Source organism: Opisthocomus hoazin, chromosome 2 (genome assembly GCF_030867145.1).
Source record: "Opisthocomus hoazin isolate bOpiHoa1 chromosome 2, bOpiHoa1.hap1, whole genome shotgun sequence".
Taxonomy (NCBI): Eukaryota; Metazoa; Chordata; class Aves; order Opisthocomiformes; family Opisthocomidae; genus Opisthocomus; species Opisthocomus hoazin.
Window position 1 is genome coordinate 104051970 of NC_134415.1, and position 16771 is coordinate 104068740.

At 37.5% G+C, this 16771-nt stretch overlaps 1 protein-coding gene across 6 annotated transcripts in view; it reads left to right on the forward strand.

Annotated features, from left to right (window-relative positions):
• HMGCLL1 (3-hydroxy-3-methylglutaryl-CoA lyase like 1) overlaps positions 1–16771 on the forward strand; it is a 121359-nt gene that overhangs the window by 54324 nt on the left and 50264 nt on the right. For all 6 annotated transcript variants that reach the window (XR_012763247.1, XM_075414655.1, XM_075414654.1 and 3 more), the window contains one exon: positions 232–420. Coding sequence is in view for 5 of the 6 variants with exons in the window: in XM_075414655.1 (XP_075270770.1) it covers positions 232–420 (189 nt within the window). In the remaining variant the exon portion in view is untranslated. The remainder of the gene's footprint in view (positions 1–231; positions 421–16771) is intronic.

Sequence of the window (16771 nt, forward strand, 5' to 3'; positions counted from 1 at the left end):
ATTATTCCACATACAGAAGCAGAACTGTAAATTTAAAATAACAGGATCTATGGGACGCTTTTCTTGGGTGACAGTTTTCAAGAATGAATAGAGAGTTTCTGATACATAGGTCCACCTCAGTGGGCCAAAACCTGAAACCTGTACAGAAGTGTGTCTTTTGTAATGTGTGGTCTTGACTGTATTTTATATTCTTTTATCTTGACCTCTTCATGTTTCTCTGTTTCCAATCAGGTATCTAAGCGGCTCTACAGTATGGGCTGTTATGAAATCTCTCTGGGGGACACAATTGGTGTGGGGACTCCTGGAAGTATGAAAAGAATGCTGGAAGCTGTTATGAAAGAAATTCCTCTGAGTGCTCTTGCTGTTCACTGTCATGATACATATGGCCAGGCATTAGCCAATATCCTCACAGCCGTACAGGTAACTCGGGTTGTCATTTTTTGTGTATGATAGTGATAGTCTTAGTTTAATTCAAATGCACATTTTAAAAAAAATTCCAGCCTTAAAGAAATGACTAGAAAAGGAAAGAGGCAATTACGAAACTTCTGGAAAGTATTGCGCACACATCAGATTGTCTCCAGGTATTACTGCTGTTGATTTTGCAAGAAAATTTCAGTTCTTATCTACTTATAACCTTCAACTCCACACAAAATCACGAAGAAAGAGTGGTGATTATTACATTTAATTGATTTTGGATGAATGAGGGAGATAAAATATAATTTTTTTCTGGTGTGTCGGATTCCACTTGTCTTAGGAACATCTTTATGTTCATTGTTCAGTAAACTAATATTTCTATTTTACACAAGTGTCGAAATATAAAATAGAATAATGCATAATTATGTCTTCATTTCACATGGATAAATCTAAATTATCGGTAATTATGTACACAGAGTGGTCTAGGTAATTTTATCACTATTAACATGCCTTCGGTGTGCTTTTTTGTTTATCAATTATACCTTCCAAATAAGATTAGCAACAACTTTATATCCTATTTAATCTTCTTTCAAATCTGTGGCTAAATAATCAGAAATAGTTAATTTCCATAAGAGATATTTTTCCCTTTGTGTTTATATAGTCTTAAGAATAGGACACAATATGAGAAACAGACTACAAGTCCTAAGGTATTTTCTGTAAAGATACAATCTTGAAAAATGTCTTAATGTGTGCATGCATTCCTAAGGAGACCTATTTTTACTAAATGTTACAGAATCAAAATCTGCTTACAAGTCATAGTCCTTTATTGTTCTTTTTTATCCTTGGTGGCATCTTCTGCTTCTTTGCAATTCAGGCAGCCATTTTTAAGGTCAACTTTCCTTTGTCCTGGCTTGCGATTTTGGCAGAGCTCGTATTATGTTGTTTAGAAATAACAGCAGCTTGTTAACAGTATTAGTGATATAAGCCACAAAAAGGAACAAGGAAATGTTTCAATATAGGAATCCACAGGTATCTGTTTAAATACTGAATGACAAAATCTGGAAAAAAGGTTCTAACCTTTACTCACAGTGTTCACTAGTGACCCTTACTCACTTTTACTGTTGTGTGTGTATGTACCATGGGATAAATAAATTGCTAATTTCACAGTTAGCTGTGGTTGCAGATGTAATAGCTAAAAGCATGAAAACCCCTGAGCATGGGAGGAGTTTGCCATGAAAATACTTAAGGCATTTTTTTTCAAATCCTTCCTTAAAATAATTGCTGTCCTGGTGCCTACTAAATACTGAACGATGGCTATGCTTTGTTAACTCCAGTATGTGTTGTAAGTGATTCTTGTTTCAGGTTTACCTCCTGCTCCTATCTTTTTATTTACTTCTTAAATCAACCGTGTAAGAGTTAAAGCGGAAAAAAGCTCTTAGGCACCTAATGTGCAGTTCAGGCTAATTAACATGTAAATGCAAGAGAGCAATAGATCTAAAAAAAAACCTCTGCACAGCCTTCTCAGATTACTGAGAAGCCGGAGGTGCCTGGGACCCACCAGAAGACTTCCCTATGTGCTCCAGTTCTGCTACAATGCATGTCTGAAGGTGTAGTATGTTTGGCTGAGCTGAACTTGTCATAGATTTTGCCAAAAGTCCTTGATGAAGCAGGCATTACACAGTCTCTCTGGCTGGCTTCCTGCGAGCAGCTCCTTGGCTCGCTCTAAAGGTAGGTCCCCAGGCTCTCGGATCCTCAGATGGGGCTGGTACGTCACAGCATCCTCTCCTGTCTCTGGTGCAAGAAAGGAGGTAGCTAGCGGTGTGTTATAGCTAAGCAATACTATTTCTAGAACAAGGCAGCTTGTACAGGTCAGATGGATGGTGAAGTGCCAAATCCAGTGGACCAGAGTGCCCGAGTCACTTCTAACCCCTGCTGTCAGGCTTGCCTGAGCTTTCCCTCTCTGCCAAAGAAACACGAATGGCAAAGTACTAGAGTAAAACCCCTTGTCTGCAGCTCAGCAGTTCGTTCTGTAGACCAGACTCTCTGCAGACGCAGTTCCTTACCCTTCCTCCTCTATGGGTCTGTGTGACTGACGCAATATTTCATCTGAAGTGAAATGTTTTTGAGGGGTTATAGAAATAATGGACTACTTATTATTGTTCAAAAACAATTTTAAAGAACATTCAACAGGCAAATTGCACCCTTCCTAACACGTTGCGGACTACAACCTCAGACTGAGTACTATTGTATTGTATATTGTATTTCCTAAGAATTAATGACAACTGGAAAGCCACAAATCACTCTACACTAATTCAGGCATTGCTTCGATGGGAGATCTCATAGGAGTGGAAAGACGTGCTGGTGATTCAGTAAGTGATTTTATATACAGATCGCATTGTTCCATGCAGGATTATACTACCCAGAATATTTTCTTTTGTTTGGGGCTGATCCAAAGTCATCTAAAACTGACAGGCTGTATCTGTATAAGAAATTAGCAGGGAAGTAGTCTTGTAATTTTAGTATTCAGTTTTATGTGTGTTGTTTTAGCAAAAGGATAGGTAGTGAAAGATGGAAGAGAGATTAGCCAACTTTTAAAGGACAAGTAATTTTTTAAGTTGTTGAAGTGAATAATATGGATAGAAAGCATTGCCTAGAGAAAGGAAATTCACTTTCCTTTATGAAGAGAATCTGTGTAAAAATGTGAGGAACATGAAGTGATGCATCAGAACAAAACAGTAAACATTTAAGGTTAGAAACGTGACTGGCTCTTGGTTAAATGGTTTAATTTTAAAATACCAGAGTATATAATTTACCAAAGAGGCAAATTTGGAAGATGGGAAGCAATGTGGTGATCTGGTTAGGGGTTGTGGTATTATGAGTAAAATTACATGTGTGGGTTTGCTAATGCGACAAACATAAAATGTAGCTAAAAGAAGTAGTAAAACATTTATGGGAAATTGTTACAGACCTCCAGGTAACAAGATAGGTCAGGAAACTTCTATGCTGGAGGGGCCCCAATAAGTCAGAACATTGATCTGGGGAGATTTGAGTTACCTTGACAATTGACTCCTGTAGTATGTAGAGAGTGCATAAGAAAGGGGAAGCTTTTCAGTGGAAGTGATACAGAACTCTTTTCTTGCATAGGTTGTGTAGTTGCCAGAAATAGCTTTGTCTGGTTTCATAGCACATATCTGAACATGAGAAAGAATACGTGAAGAGGCAAAGAGGAGTTCTGCCTGGCAGTCATACCTCAATGAATGAAACAATCACATGGTAATCCCATAGAACTTTATCAAATTCAAATTGCTGTCGAAATTCATTAACACAGACTGATCCCTGCACTACTGGGATCAAATCCTAACTTCAAGAAAACAAGCAGAAAACTCTGATGATTTACCAGGGAGCAAGGATTTTTATCACCTTGTGTAATCATTTCCACCTTATTGGACACAATGAGATGAATGAGATTGGTGATTTGCCAAACGAAATGACTTTTTATTAGAGCTTTCTTTTTCTAGAAAACAGGATTTTTAAAATAAAATCCACACTTTAGTACCTGAAACAGAATTTAGCAAGCCTTTAATTAAATTTTCAAGGTTCAGACTGCAAAATCCAAATTTGTGAATACAGGTTTTCATTACAGATATTATAATATGTCTCCTTACAGAGAGTTTAAAATATTTAATAACACTTCACTGATGTCTTTAAAATCCTTGAATTTTAAAGATTAAATAAACTTCTTTTTTTAAAAATACAACAGAAATGACTGGCTGCTGACCTCTTTGCTTCATCACTTCACTAAATAGGTTCTAGCCCCTTTGGTGCATGCTGGGGAGACTAACCAACTTGTGTCTTTTTGTGGCTCCAGTTTACTTGTCTAATAAGGACTAGATTCACACAAAGGCACTCAGTATTTGTATGGCTAAATTTAAAGTGCCAGAACCAGGAGAGGAATCTGAACATAGATGCTGAAGTTCATGCGTTATTAATTCACAAGGATCGTGGAACAATAGAGTTCACAACGGCCAGAAGCCTGAAAAGGTAGAGCCCAAGTTAAGCAACTGAAAAGAGATTGCATTTAAAATTCCTCTTTTCCATGATTCTTACGAGCTTACATGTGAAGGTCAGATGAATTTTGCACCCAAAACCATCTCCTGGTTAGTACCTGGCTTTTCCTTTTTTTTTTCATTTTCTAATGCAGGATTTGCTGTTCATGGCTGCTGAGCTTGCCTGCAGTAACAGGCTGTCAAGACTCCTTTCAGCTGGTGGTCAGAGGCCAGCTCACTGCTAAGATCCCTTGTTCAGGAGGTGCTTGCTGCTAAGGAGCCTCAGTGGGGGCTTCCCCTTCTTCACTTGGGGGTGGCTTTAAACCTGAAGCTCTTGTTCTTGGCCCCCGGCTGAGCTGCTCTGCAGCAACGTTGCATTTGCGCTTGCTCCCAGTCTTGTACCTCCCCAGTTCTCACCCTCATCCTCAGCCGCTGGCTTGACTTGCTGGCTTAACTTCAGACCTGGCTCATCACTGGGGACCTGCGGGATGATCGCTGAACTGTGACCGATCTCGGTTACTGTCTCCAGACCTGATTCTGACCTTGAATTGCTGACCTAACTTCCTGACTCCTTTCCTGAGGTTGCTGCCACTGCCTGCCTAGCTGTGACTCTTGGCTCCTCGCTTGCCTTCCTTTATGGAGCCGTCTGTCCTTGCTGCTACCTGAGACAGTCGAGTATTTAGAGGCACTGCTAGTGCCAGTATCTTGAGCTTTAAGGATTGCTCTGAATGGCAGGTAGTGGAGCTGGTACTAAGCTGGGGGATGCAGCAGCTGTGGAAGTTAGCAGATCTCATGTGCTTTGATCTTCAAGCTCAGCTGGAGGCTTTGTCTTGCAGAGAGGCAAGATGTTGCCACACAGCTAAATTTAGAAAGCATTTACTGATGTCTGGGTGTACACAAAGCCCTAACAGTTCTGCACTGGGAGCCCTGCTGGGGAAAAAAAGAGAGTCCAAAAAGTCAGCCTGAAGAATTGGTGTCTGTGTCCGAGAGGTATCATGAACTTCAACATCTCTTTTAGGTGCCAGACCACTTTCACTGCAATTCTTCTCTGCAGTTTTTAGACCTGCATTTCTGGGACTAATTGACCTAAAAGAATATACCCATAATGATGAATTTCTAAATAAATACAGAATCTGTAAGAATATTTCAGTACTAGAAAATTCACTTAGCATTTTTATCCCGTGGCCAGTTCTTTTAGCTTTGATTTGCCCATTTTAGTAGATGTGTACAAGGATGCAGGGCTCATGCTAGCTTATCCTTGTGAATGACTAGTATGTACAGCTAGAAGCCACAGAGCTTAGAACAGCTGAATAAAATAGAAAAGTAATAAAAAGCGATAACGGTAAAATAGCATGAAGGTATGGATAGCAATGGTGGGAGGTCAAATGGGAAGAAGGACTAGAGGAAATGGCTTCAAGTTGCGTCAGGGGAGGTTTAGATTGGATATTAGGAAAAATTACTTTACTGAAAGAGTGGTCAGGCATTGGAACAGGCTGCCCAGGGAAGTGGTGCTGTCACCATCCCTGGAGGTGTTCAAAAAACGTGTAGATGTGGCACTTCGGGACATGGTTTAGTAAGCATGGCAGTATTGGGGTGACAGTTGGACCTGATGATCTTAAAGGTCTTTTCCAACCTATGATTCTTTGATTCTATGATTCTAAGGCAAATACATATATATGCTAGTTACATATGAAATGTTCTAGGATTTCTGGTGGTGATTTGTTACCTTTTTTACTGAGTTATGTGTATCAGCATGCATACAATCACATTTTAATCTCTTGATTTAAAACGAAGCAACAGGATGAAGCAGCAGGATAATTTTCTGAAGTACAATTTTTATGAAACTTGACATTGCAAAAACTCATGAGTACATTTTCCTTTGGTTTAGTTTTCATGAGCTTTATGTCCTGATTTCTTCTTTGGATTTCATTCCTAAACGGACACAGAGTTAAAACCAGCAGGTGTCTCCTCATTTTATGTTGAAATTCCCCCTTTTTCATAATTTTAATTCACAGCCATATCTGGGCTGTGATCTTTTGGATGGTTGCTTGAACAGGGTCACAAAATTAGGTGAGATTTTCAAACTAGATGAGCTTTCTTGCAAAATGCTGTATTAGAGAGACCAATGCGGACATGATGTAAGTAAAAATTAAACAGTAAAACTAAAAACTCTTGGTTCCCTGAGTTTCTAAGTATGCAACTGCAATCAAAGAATCCACAGCATGCTGGGTGACAAAACAAAGACTATGTAAGAGAACAAAGAAAGCAGTATTAATTCAAAGCATCATCAGTTCAGGTATGCACATTTATTTATGTACTGATATAAATGGTTCATTTTGGAGATCAAAATTTAGGACTGCTTTTTAGCTGCCTACAGTCTCAGTTTAACCAACTGCTGAATGCCTTCCCTTTCTCCCTGTAAAGCAGGGAACAAACTGTATGCACAAGCCTTGAATAAAGATTTAAAATCTGTCCTGTCTTCCAGCTGTATCTACCATTGACTCTTACGCATTAGGTTCAACATTGGTAGTTCAGCTTCTTCCTAGTGACCATTGGCTACAGTCGTGGTAGGATTATAAATTTTTTATACATCTGTGTCTCTCAACTCCGGTCTAACCCATTAGCAACCTAAAATTGGACATTCAAGATGGTATCAAGAAAGAAAGAAAGATAAAAGACACCTAATAATTCTTTGTTTAGAAGAAATGCTCTCTTTTTAATTCTCTGCAAAGCACAATCATTTGTGGCTGTAGTGTAGTAGAATAAATTGACACTTCTGTTACAGGGTAGGAAAGATAGATAAGCAACCATGAAAAAGTGTGAAGCTTTCATGCACTTGTGCTAGACTTGAGCTAGGAATGTCTCATGTGAGAGTGAATATGGACTTTCTAGCTGAGGAAGGCAGTCTAGCCATATTTGTCTGTTGCTACACAGATCAAAAAGTACTGGTTTATGGGAGTTATGTAGTAATTAAGGAAATGAACTTGTATGTAGTGGGCTGCCAAAGTTCCTGCTTGAATAATATATTAAATAGCACTAGGATTTTGTTCTATTATCAGCAATGAGCTGGGGTACCCACTGCCTGGCAATGAAATTATTTACATCTAAATTATTTTTTAACAGAGCAAAAATAGTTGTGGTAGTTTAGTTAAAATTTCAACACTGTATGAAAGACTGTTTTTTTTAAGACAATAGGGAGGTATTTTATGAAATTAATGAGGTACAGGAGGCAGGAACAGTAACATCTTGGCTTGTCTTTTCCTGATTTGACATGTTACTGTGCACATCACTTTTCTTCAATTTTTTGTTTGTAGAACAGGAATAAGGCTCACCTATTTTAGTTTGTGACACGCTAAAAATAATCTACAGAGGAAGAGCATCAGACAAATACAAATTATCTTTATGTAGTCCAGATTTAAAATTTATTTTTTAAATTGAAGTTTAGAAACTGAACGGATTTTAAGTTTGGCATGGAATGTAGTTTTGAGATTATATGAGTGGGCAAGTGAATCAAATACATACATGCCCATTCAAATTATCTGAGTTCTGTAATACGGCATTTCCTTGCCCCTGCACAGCCTGGCACTCTGAAGGATTCTTGTAGCACAACGTGAGGGTGGGAAGGACTTCCCTTATGAAGCACACACATGTTTTGGGATCTTGAAACAATGTTAGTATTTTTGCATTCCTATTTTGAGAAATGCTTAGAAATGGAAGGGTTTTAGCAGACCTCATAAGTTTGCTTTCCTCTGCTGTTTACAAAGATATGCTAGGAAACTGCAGAGGACTTAACAGAGATCGCCTGAAACTAATTTCAAGGTTCAGATAGGGAAGCATTAGAAAAAACAAAGCTTGACTGAGAATAGCTGTATGAGATTCAGGAAGGGCTGTTCATGCTTCAGTATTTCCCTGGAATTCTTTGAGGCAATCACTGCCAAAGAAGACAAAGGATATACAGTGGATATCATATGCTTTGATTTTTCAGAAAACAATTTACAGTGTTCTGTACTGGGAGTTAATATTAAGGCGTGGAGGCATGTAATAAGTGGAAAGTTGGCTAAATGGCAGGAAACAAATGGAGTTATAAACCAGAATTTCTTCAAGCTGGAAAGCACCCATCAGCAGGGTTGTGGAAGTATTAGCCTGTGGGTCCCAGGTTTTCTTGTGTAAATGAATAATTTTCTCATGTTAAGGGCAATTGTTCCAACTTGTAGAACTTAAACTTTCGAAATTTTAGACTTCCATTGTGAGAAACAGGATAGCTACCACAATTTGTAGGTGTAAATCTGTCTAATATTCTAAAACACGCAAAAGAAAATGTTTGGGTTCAAAAGTAAGAGTATAATAATACAATAATTTTAGGTGAAGCAAGAGATTATTTATTACAGCATGCCACCCCTTTTAAAAAGGGTCTTCCTAGAGTTTTCTACTTTTGAATTTCTCCCGGAACTAATTTATCCTAGGCTCTTACCACATATTTTCTGCATTTGAAAGTGTAAACAACACTTCTAAATTATTTGTCAGCAAACTAAATGAGCCATTAGCAATAGCACAATATTTTTTTAGAAACCATCAGTTTGCTTTTTTTTTTCATTCCTATTTCTTTTTATTCCCTTTTCCTCAGAGAAACAACACTACACTTTGGTAAAGCTAGCAATTAAAAGATTCAGATGTTTGTACTGAGGGAATACATGATATTAAGAAAGAAAACAGTCAGCAGAATTGTTTAAGATGGAAAGCTAACAAAACAGAGGTGAATAAGACTGCATTTGAAAGCAGATATGTTGGGGGGAAAATGGCAGGTGAATTGTGAAAAAGTACCAGACTGCAAGGTTTCTGTGAAGAAAACTTAAAAAGAGGATGTGTGCTTTAGGAAAGTAGAAAAACACTTGCATTTTATCAAAAAGTATGATTACTATGTGCAGTCAGCTAGTTACTTTTGTAAGTGAAAAAGCATACTGCACAAATGAATAAATCAGACCTACATATGGGAAGAAAATGAAAACATACGTATTCATACAGAAAATCTGAGAGAGGTTTTCCAGTATTTTCTCTCTTCTTTTTTTTTTTTTTTTTTGTTGTTTTTTTTTTTTTCTTAATAGGTACTGGTTTTACATTGTTGCCTACAATTTCAGAAAATAAAAAAAAAAGCAAGCAAATGAACAGACTGTGCCACTCCTGCTCTGTTCTCAGCTCAGTACAAAAGAAGTAGCAACTCTAGTTTCATTGCTTTTTGCTGCTTTTTGCAGAATGTGTGTAGTGTGCAATTTCTGAGGAGCTGAAAGTTTTTGACCTTTCTCCCTATGCTTCAGAAAAGCTGGATAGCCTGGTAGTTCACAAATAAACTCCTCATTGCTATTATTACAACTGTTGCACTATTACTAGAAAAAAAAAGTGTAAACAGTAGACATTGTTTCAACATTTTTATTTTTTGAACTTTTTAGGGTAGGTAAGGGAATATATTTGTAATTGTATACTGAAGTAGCAGCCAGAATTCCTGAGAGAAAGATGTATTTACATGCATATACCAATAGGTAGCCTGTATGTTTTTGTGGTTTTTGTTTTTTATTTTAAATGAAACTCAGTATATTGTAAATGATTAACAAATAATAGACATCTACATTGTTCTAGCTGCCTCTGGTATGATGACTGAATTTCAGAAGCTTTCAACCCTAGTTACTGAACCAACAAACCTCAACTCTAAGTCTGTTTCAGGACACTAATCAGACCAAGAGATCCTTCATCAGTTATAGATTATTCTCATCTCCAAATTCCCTCACTGGAGCAGTAGACACAACTTCCCTTTGGCTAAAAGTCAAACCTCAGCTGTCTTTTATAACATTTTTAAACCTTGAATTTCTCATGCAAATCTATGCATCTCTCTTTATATCTTTGCAAGTTCATATAGTTTCATCACCCTAGGTCTAAATGGAATATGACTGGAGAAATCACTGCAGCAACTACAGAAACAAAATCTGAAGTGGTTTTAGTTTTCTATTGTTAAGGCAAAGATAATTCCTGTACTAGTAGGATTAAAACTGTGGATTTATAGAAAGAATGAATTTAGCCCAAATATTCTATGCTCTTTTCTCTTTTTCTGTACTTGCATCCTCCTTGCCTACTTCTACTTTTTTCTTGGAATGATGTGTTATTGTAACTCTCTAATCACGTCTTAAATGCTTTCATTTCTGAGTTTCCCATCCTTTAAGTGACAGTCATTTGCATGTTTTATTCTTTAGCATCAGTGATATGTTCCAATTTGAGGTTCACTGATGATTTTTTGATTCTTAAATCTCAAAAGTGTTAAGGTTATACTGATTTGATTGACCAGTGCCTAAAAGGTGTTCTAGTATTGCTTCCATTACTGTGCATCTTTCTCCTCTTATGAATGAACTTCTTCTCATGCAAGAATAAACAGATTCAGAGAATTTACTTGAAATGATTCTTAGGTCTTCATTAAATTCTGTTCTGCGGCATTAATCTTTAGTTTTATCTGGAACTATAGTTTGATCTGGAACTATAGTTTGTAAAAGGGAAAGAATTAGTATGAATAGAATAAGACAAGACAATTTTGTGTAGTGTTACCTTTTGCCAGCTAATAAGAGGCTTGCAGAGTTGTGCTGGCAAACAAGGCTCACACTAAACAAGACAGAGTACAATTTAGATACAAACCCAGCAGATTATAGGCCCATCTGAGGATAGTACTCTGTACAGACTGTTAGTGTCTTCTTGCCCTCTTCTTTGTTCTTCTTTGTAATGCCTTTTTTTTGCCATTCTTTTCTTCCATCAGTGCTTAAGTGGAGTAAATATGCGGCTGGCAGCTCACTTGAAAGAAGGGGGATATGAACAGATACCGTGCTCCTACATTCACCTAATCCTAATATTTTCCCTGGCACTTATGTTAATTTTTTCCTCTCTTTCACTATTTTCCTAGTCATTGTTTGATAGTTGTAAGTCCACATGGCCAGAGCAATAGTCTTTTTACAGACCTTCTTTTATCATCCCAACTGTGCCTTGTTTAACTTGACTATTTAAATGGCCAAGAGTCAGCATCATCCAGTGCTGAAGTGGACTGGGCAATAATCCAGCTCTTTCTGTTAGGGACAGACATTCATTTTTTTGGACTAGAAACAAATTACTTCCAAATGCTGGAAATGTAAGAAGGCTTTTCAAAAAGGCTTTCAGGTGTTTATAGAACAAATTAGTATAAAATAGTTTTCAAAATGCTAAGCCCAATTTAAAATAAATATTTAGTACTTTTTGGAGTTGTGAAAATATCACACTAGAGAACTGAAGTCACAGATCTGTAGCATGCATAAAAAATATGGTGAGGGCACACTGGTGTCAGATTCCCTGTACATTTTTCTGTTGTGCCTCAACTGGATTGCATGCATAAAAGAGGTAGTATTGTGCACTTTTTTTTACATGAGACTACATGGCTGTCTGTAGGTTTGATGAGCTGACTACCCATAGCAATAAGAAATTGAACTTATAACTGTTATTTTGCAACAGTTTTTGATTCAGTTCCTGAAAATCAGAGTCTGGATTATCAAGGTGACTGGAAAATGAAGTCTTCATTGGTCTGAAGGTTGTTTTTTGTGCCTCATTCAGTATCATGTAGGCACTCTGTTATTCACAGAAGGACAAGCTAGTTCTCCACAGCTGTTACCTGGTCCCTTTTAGTTTTATGATGTTGTGCTTGTCTATCACAGACCTTCCAACTTTCACGACAAATGAAGCAGGATTTCCACAGAGAAGTGTCCTGTGGAACTGGCTCATCTCAGGACTGCTCCATCCTTGCAAGCCCTCCCGTTGTCCCTTCTCAGCACCACCCCCCCAGCATGCATTTCACAATAAATTTCTATCTCATCAGCTGTCATGTTAATTTCAGATATGAGACTGCATGTCTGAGTAGACTTTTCACTCCTACAGTTGCTGTATCACCCCTTTAAATTGTTCCCAGACTCAATACCTCCTGGGTCTCGCTGGCACTAAGGCCAATAGATATGAAAAGCTTGCATCCATAAAATCAGTTTCTTACCCTCCAAAACAACGTCAGCACTTCCAGACTGCCAACTACAAATGGTCCCTAAATGGTGCTAGTTCCCAGACAGTGCCAGAAATCGTTTGGTGGAGCCCAGGCCAAAGCTGTGCTGGGAGCTGTGGCAAGAGTTACACACAGTGGACAATTGAGTTCCAGTCCTGACACCATTTAGTTTACTGGTCATATATATAGTCACCAAGGAGCACACGTTCCTGTGCATTGACAGCGCAAAAGAGAGATTTTTGCTGTCATTTCCAGTGGCCATTGGAGGATGTCTCCAGAGCTGAAACTTCAGAGGTTCTGGTCAGCTCTGAGTGTGCTGCTGGCCTCCCTGGGTATTTCACTGCGGAGCTGTTACAGGTCTTCCTTGAACATCTGTACACTGCACCCATCTCTACGGCTAACGTGGGACTCCCTATGTTACACATCTTTGATTCAAGGCATGGGAGCATGAAAACTTGAGGAATCTATCACCATTTACTAACATGACACATTCAAGTGTGTATTTAAGTTTGTTCTGAGAAGCTGGACTCTTGTAGTGCAGGGCAGATCTCTGCCCCATGAGATATCAGCTTGATTAGTGAAAGATTGGCAAAGCTCTGAGCAGTGTGTCATAGGATCTGAATATGGAAGATGTTGGCCAGTCTTTGTAACTGACATGGCTAACACACCAATATGTATTAAATTTCTCATTTAAATATACCACAAAAATCAATGACTGTATTTAAAAAATAGCAATCTGAAATATGTTCTAGATGAATACTAGGTTTATGTTCATTAGACCACCTGTTTGTTCCTGTGATTAAGATGTACATGTGGTGATGATTCTAGGATGTAGAGTTTTAGATACTTTCTGCTCTAGAACATATGAGTATGCCAGTAGTTGTGTATCTAGCTTTGCGTTTTTCAAGTAGTCTCCTTCTAGGTTGACTATGGTTCATATTCCTTTTTCATTGTTTTGAGCTTACATGCTGCAGACTATAAAGGTATGTGGTGCAGTGACAGAAATCACATACGGTATTTCAACATAATTTAAAAAAAAATTTTGAAAGAAAAAATTAAAAATTTCAGTGAGCATACAGTTATTTTAAGTAACTTTAAAGACAGGTTTTTATTCAGAATTTAATTCCTCCTTGAATTTCAATGGTATTTTGAAAAAGAAATTATTTCTGTAAGAGTTGCTTGACTTGTTTTTAGAATTTTTCCCTATAATCATATTGTACTTTTTCAGGCTGTGACTCTGTATACATCAGCTAGAAGAAGATAAATGGCTTTTAGACATATGTATTTTTCTACTCAGTGGAAATGACTGCCACTGCCTTTTTACCCTGAAGTAGTTTTTCTTAAAGTTTAGCAAGAAGTGTAAAATAAGGACAGAATCACTACAGTGCTTCCAGCTTGAAAATGATTGTTTCTTTCCTTTACCTTTTGGTATTTGCAAGTGTGCCTATTCTAGTTTCTGCCTGAAAAAGATGGTATTGCGTGGAACCTGACTTTCAGACCCAAGCAAGGGCCAGAGGAACTTGCTGTGGCAGGAACAGTCCTGGGAAATCACAAATCCCAGTGTCTCCAGTAGGGAAACGCAGTGTTTACAGGATGATGCTTCCTTCCTCTTTGGGCAGCTCTACAGACAGCTGTGCTGAGGGGGTGGAATGAAATCTCTGGCCGTTCTTGCATATTTATCGCTCCTCGGAACCAATTCTGTTATCATCCAGCAAAAAATGAAGGAGAGTTTCTTCCTATTGTTGAGATACCTCAGGTGGCTTTAAACAAGCTCTCAGGGTGTTTCCTAAGGTAAATTAAACTGCTGAAAATCCAGAGAGACGATGATCAGGCAGACTGAAGTTCCTGCACTCACTCTGAATGAGTGTGTTGGGTGGATCTTTGTAGCCATATGAGAACAAGTGACCATGTGCGCAAGTGCAAGAAGTCGAAGATGACTCTTCAGTTAAGACAGAAACCAAGGCTGATGCAGTACTTAAAGTATGACAATCATCTTTTCTTTCTGTGCTGTGATGAAGCAACACTGAATCAGTCTCCTGAGTCAATTCATTTGGCATTTATTTTTTTTTCTATTGAAATATTACAGTACAAATTGAAACAGCCAGGCTTTCAGAAATGAAAACTTTTTGTTCATTTTTAAAGATAAATGAATGGTAGTTTTATAAACTCCATAATTTTTGCCAGCTTGCATATTTTCCTGTTTATTTAATTTTTTTTCTCCTTGTTGCTTAGTGCAAGTGCTGTATGGTGACAGATTGTCAGAGGCAAATGATGTGATTTGCTTCACACAGAGTCCTTTCAAATGCATAAAGTAAACAATTATAGACAGAAAGATTTTTCTCTGATCTGTGTTCATGATAGTAAGATTTTGCTTGCACTGAGAGTTGCAGCAATAGGTAGGAATTTTTAATTTGATGTAGCATGTTTCTTCTAAAGAATAAACTGAGGAAACAGAATAAAAGTAGACTTAGCAAGGCAGTATAATGCACATCTATAGCAAAAGATAAGACACTAAGTTGAACGCCTTTTTAAATAAGTGTCCTGGCTTTACTGTTGGAAGTTGTATCAGATGAGCGATTTGCAACTATCTTTTCTAAAAAAGGAACTTTGTTCAGAATAAGGGGAAAAGATTTGCAAGGCAGATTACATTTTGTGGCTTCCCACCTTAGTGCTAATACTTAATTAGTCAATGTGTTGGAAGGGAACATTCTTGTAATGTGATAAGGTATTCTAATGTAATGAACATTAAAAAATTGATCCAGTTATAGTGGAATAGTAGAAGCTGAGAAACTGTTAGACTGTTTTTTTTAGTTTCCTGCATTATGATGAAAATCGTGGTGAAAACTTCACTTGAACTAAAAGATTCACTTAATTTATGGTATCCAAAAAGATGCCCTATTTGATTGCATCTTCTTTCATCACATTAATTATTAACTGTTTAATCCCATCCTGGAATTCTACTCAGGACATTATATTTTAGCACCAAATGGAAAGTTCTACTTCCTTGAAATTATATAGATGAATGACTAAAATATATATTCCAGAGCTCTTAAAGGGACGGTGCTCCTTGGTTCTGACTTTGTGCAATAGATGCTATATTTTCCAACAAGACCTTAGTGGTCCCATTTGTTAAATACATCTGTCTGAGTCATGAGTCAAATTAAGTATGTGCATAGCTGTTTGGAAGTTCAGGGGCTATTCAGTGAAAATGAATTTTAAGAAAACAAATACTGATAGCAGTCATATACTATTTTTCTGTTACAAAAGATGTAAAAAGGAATAATCAAATTGAAAGGAAACAGAAATATTTAACACTTTATTATACTGTAATGTCTTCTGCAATATTGGCATAATGTTTGCTTAACTAGTTTGGAACCTAGTCTTTAGTTCCTTTAGAGAATGAGGTGTGCAAGAATGAATACATTTGGTTTTGTTGTTGTGTTTTGTTTTATGATTTTTGATGTTGTTGTATTTTTCCCTTGCAATGATTCTCAGAACACAGATAGCAGTGAAGAAAAAAAAGAAGCAGTATAAGTGCTGTAAATATTTTATAAAATGTCCATCTGAAGCCCCTCAACCTCTGGTAATTAGAGGCCATACTGTGGAGATTGACAGGGTAAATTACCAGTTAATGTTTACACAACAAAACATATGCCCAGTACAATATCCTACACTGATGTTACTGAAACCAGAGTCCGGAAATGTACAGTGGAAACAAGCCGTGGTACTCTTCTTGTGCCAACACAAACAGCAATTACAGCACAGTGTGAGAGAAGTCGTAAGAAATACTACTGCATATCAGTAGTTCAACAAAGTCAGCACTTTTGTGTAATTGCAGGGGAAAAGGGCTGAAAAACATTACAGATCTCAGCAAGAAATGGCCCTTTATACTTTTAAACTGATCCTTGATAAAACAATGCTGGGGTCATGAGAAGGCTACTCTGCCAATTTTGCTTCACTGTGGGATCCATTGACATCTGGCTGAGCTGCGGAAGCTGGAAAACTTCTTTAATATTCTCTTGACAGTAAAATAGACATGTGGAAAACATTCTAATCTGTTAATCTTTGGTGCTCCTGAAGAAAAAGGACATTTGGCTTTATACTTTGTGATGATAAATATTAAGTCTCCAGATCTAGCTGTAAATAAGTTAAAAGCATTTGAATGGAGAATGCAGTTCTTATTTTCCAAATGTGTGAGATGGATATGCACCTGTGTAATCCAGATGAAGTAATAAATGCCAGGAGGTTTTTTCTAAGGGTAGTT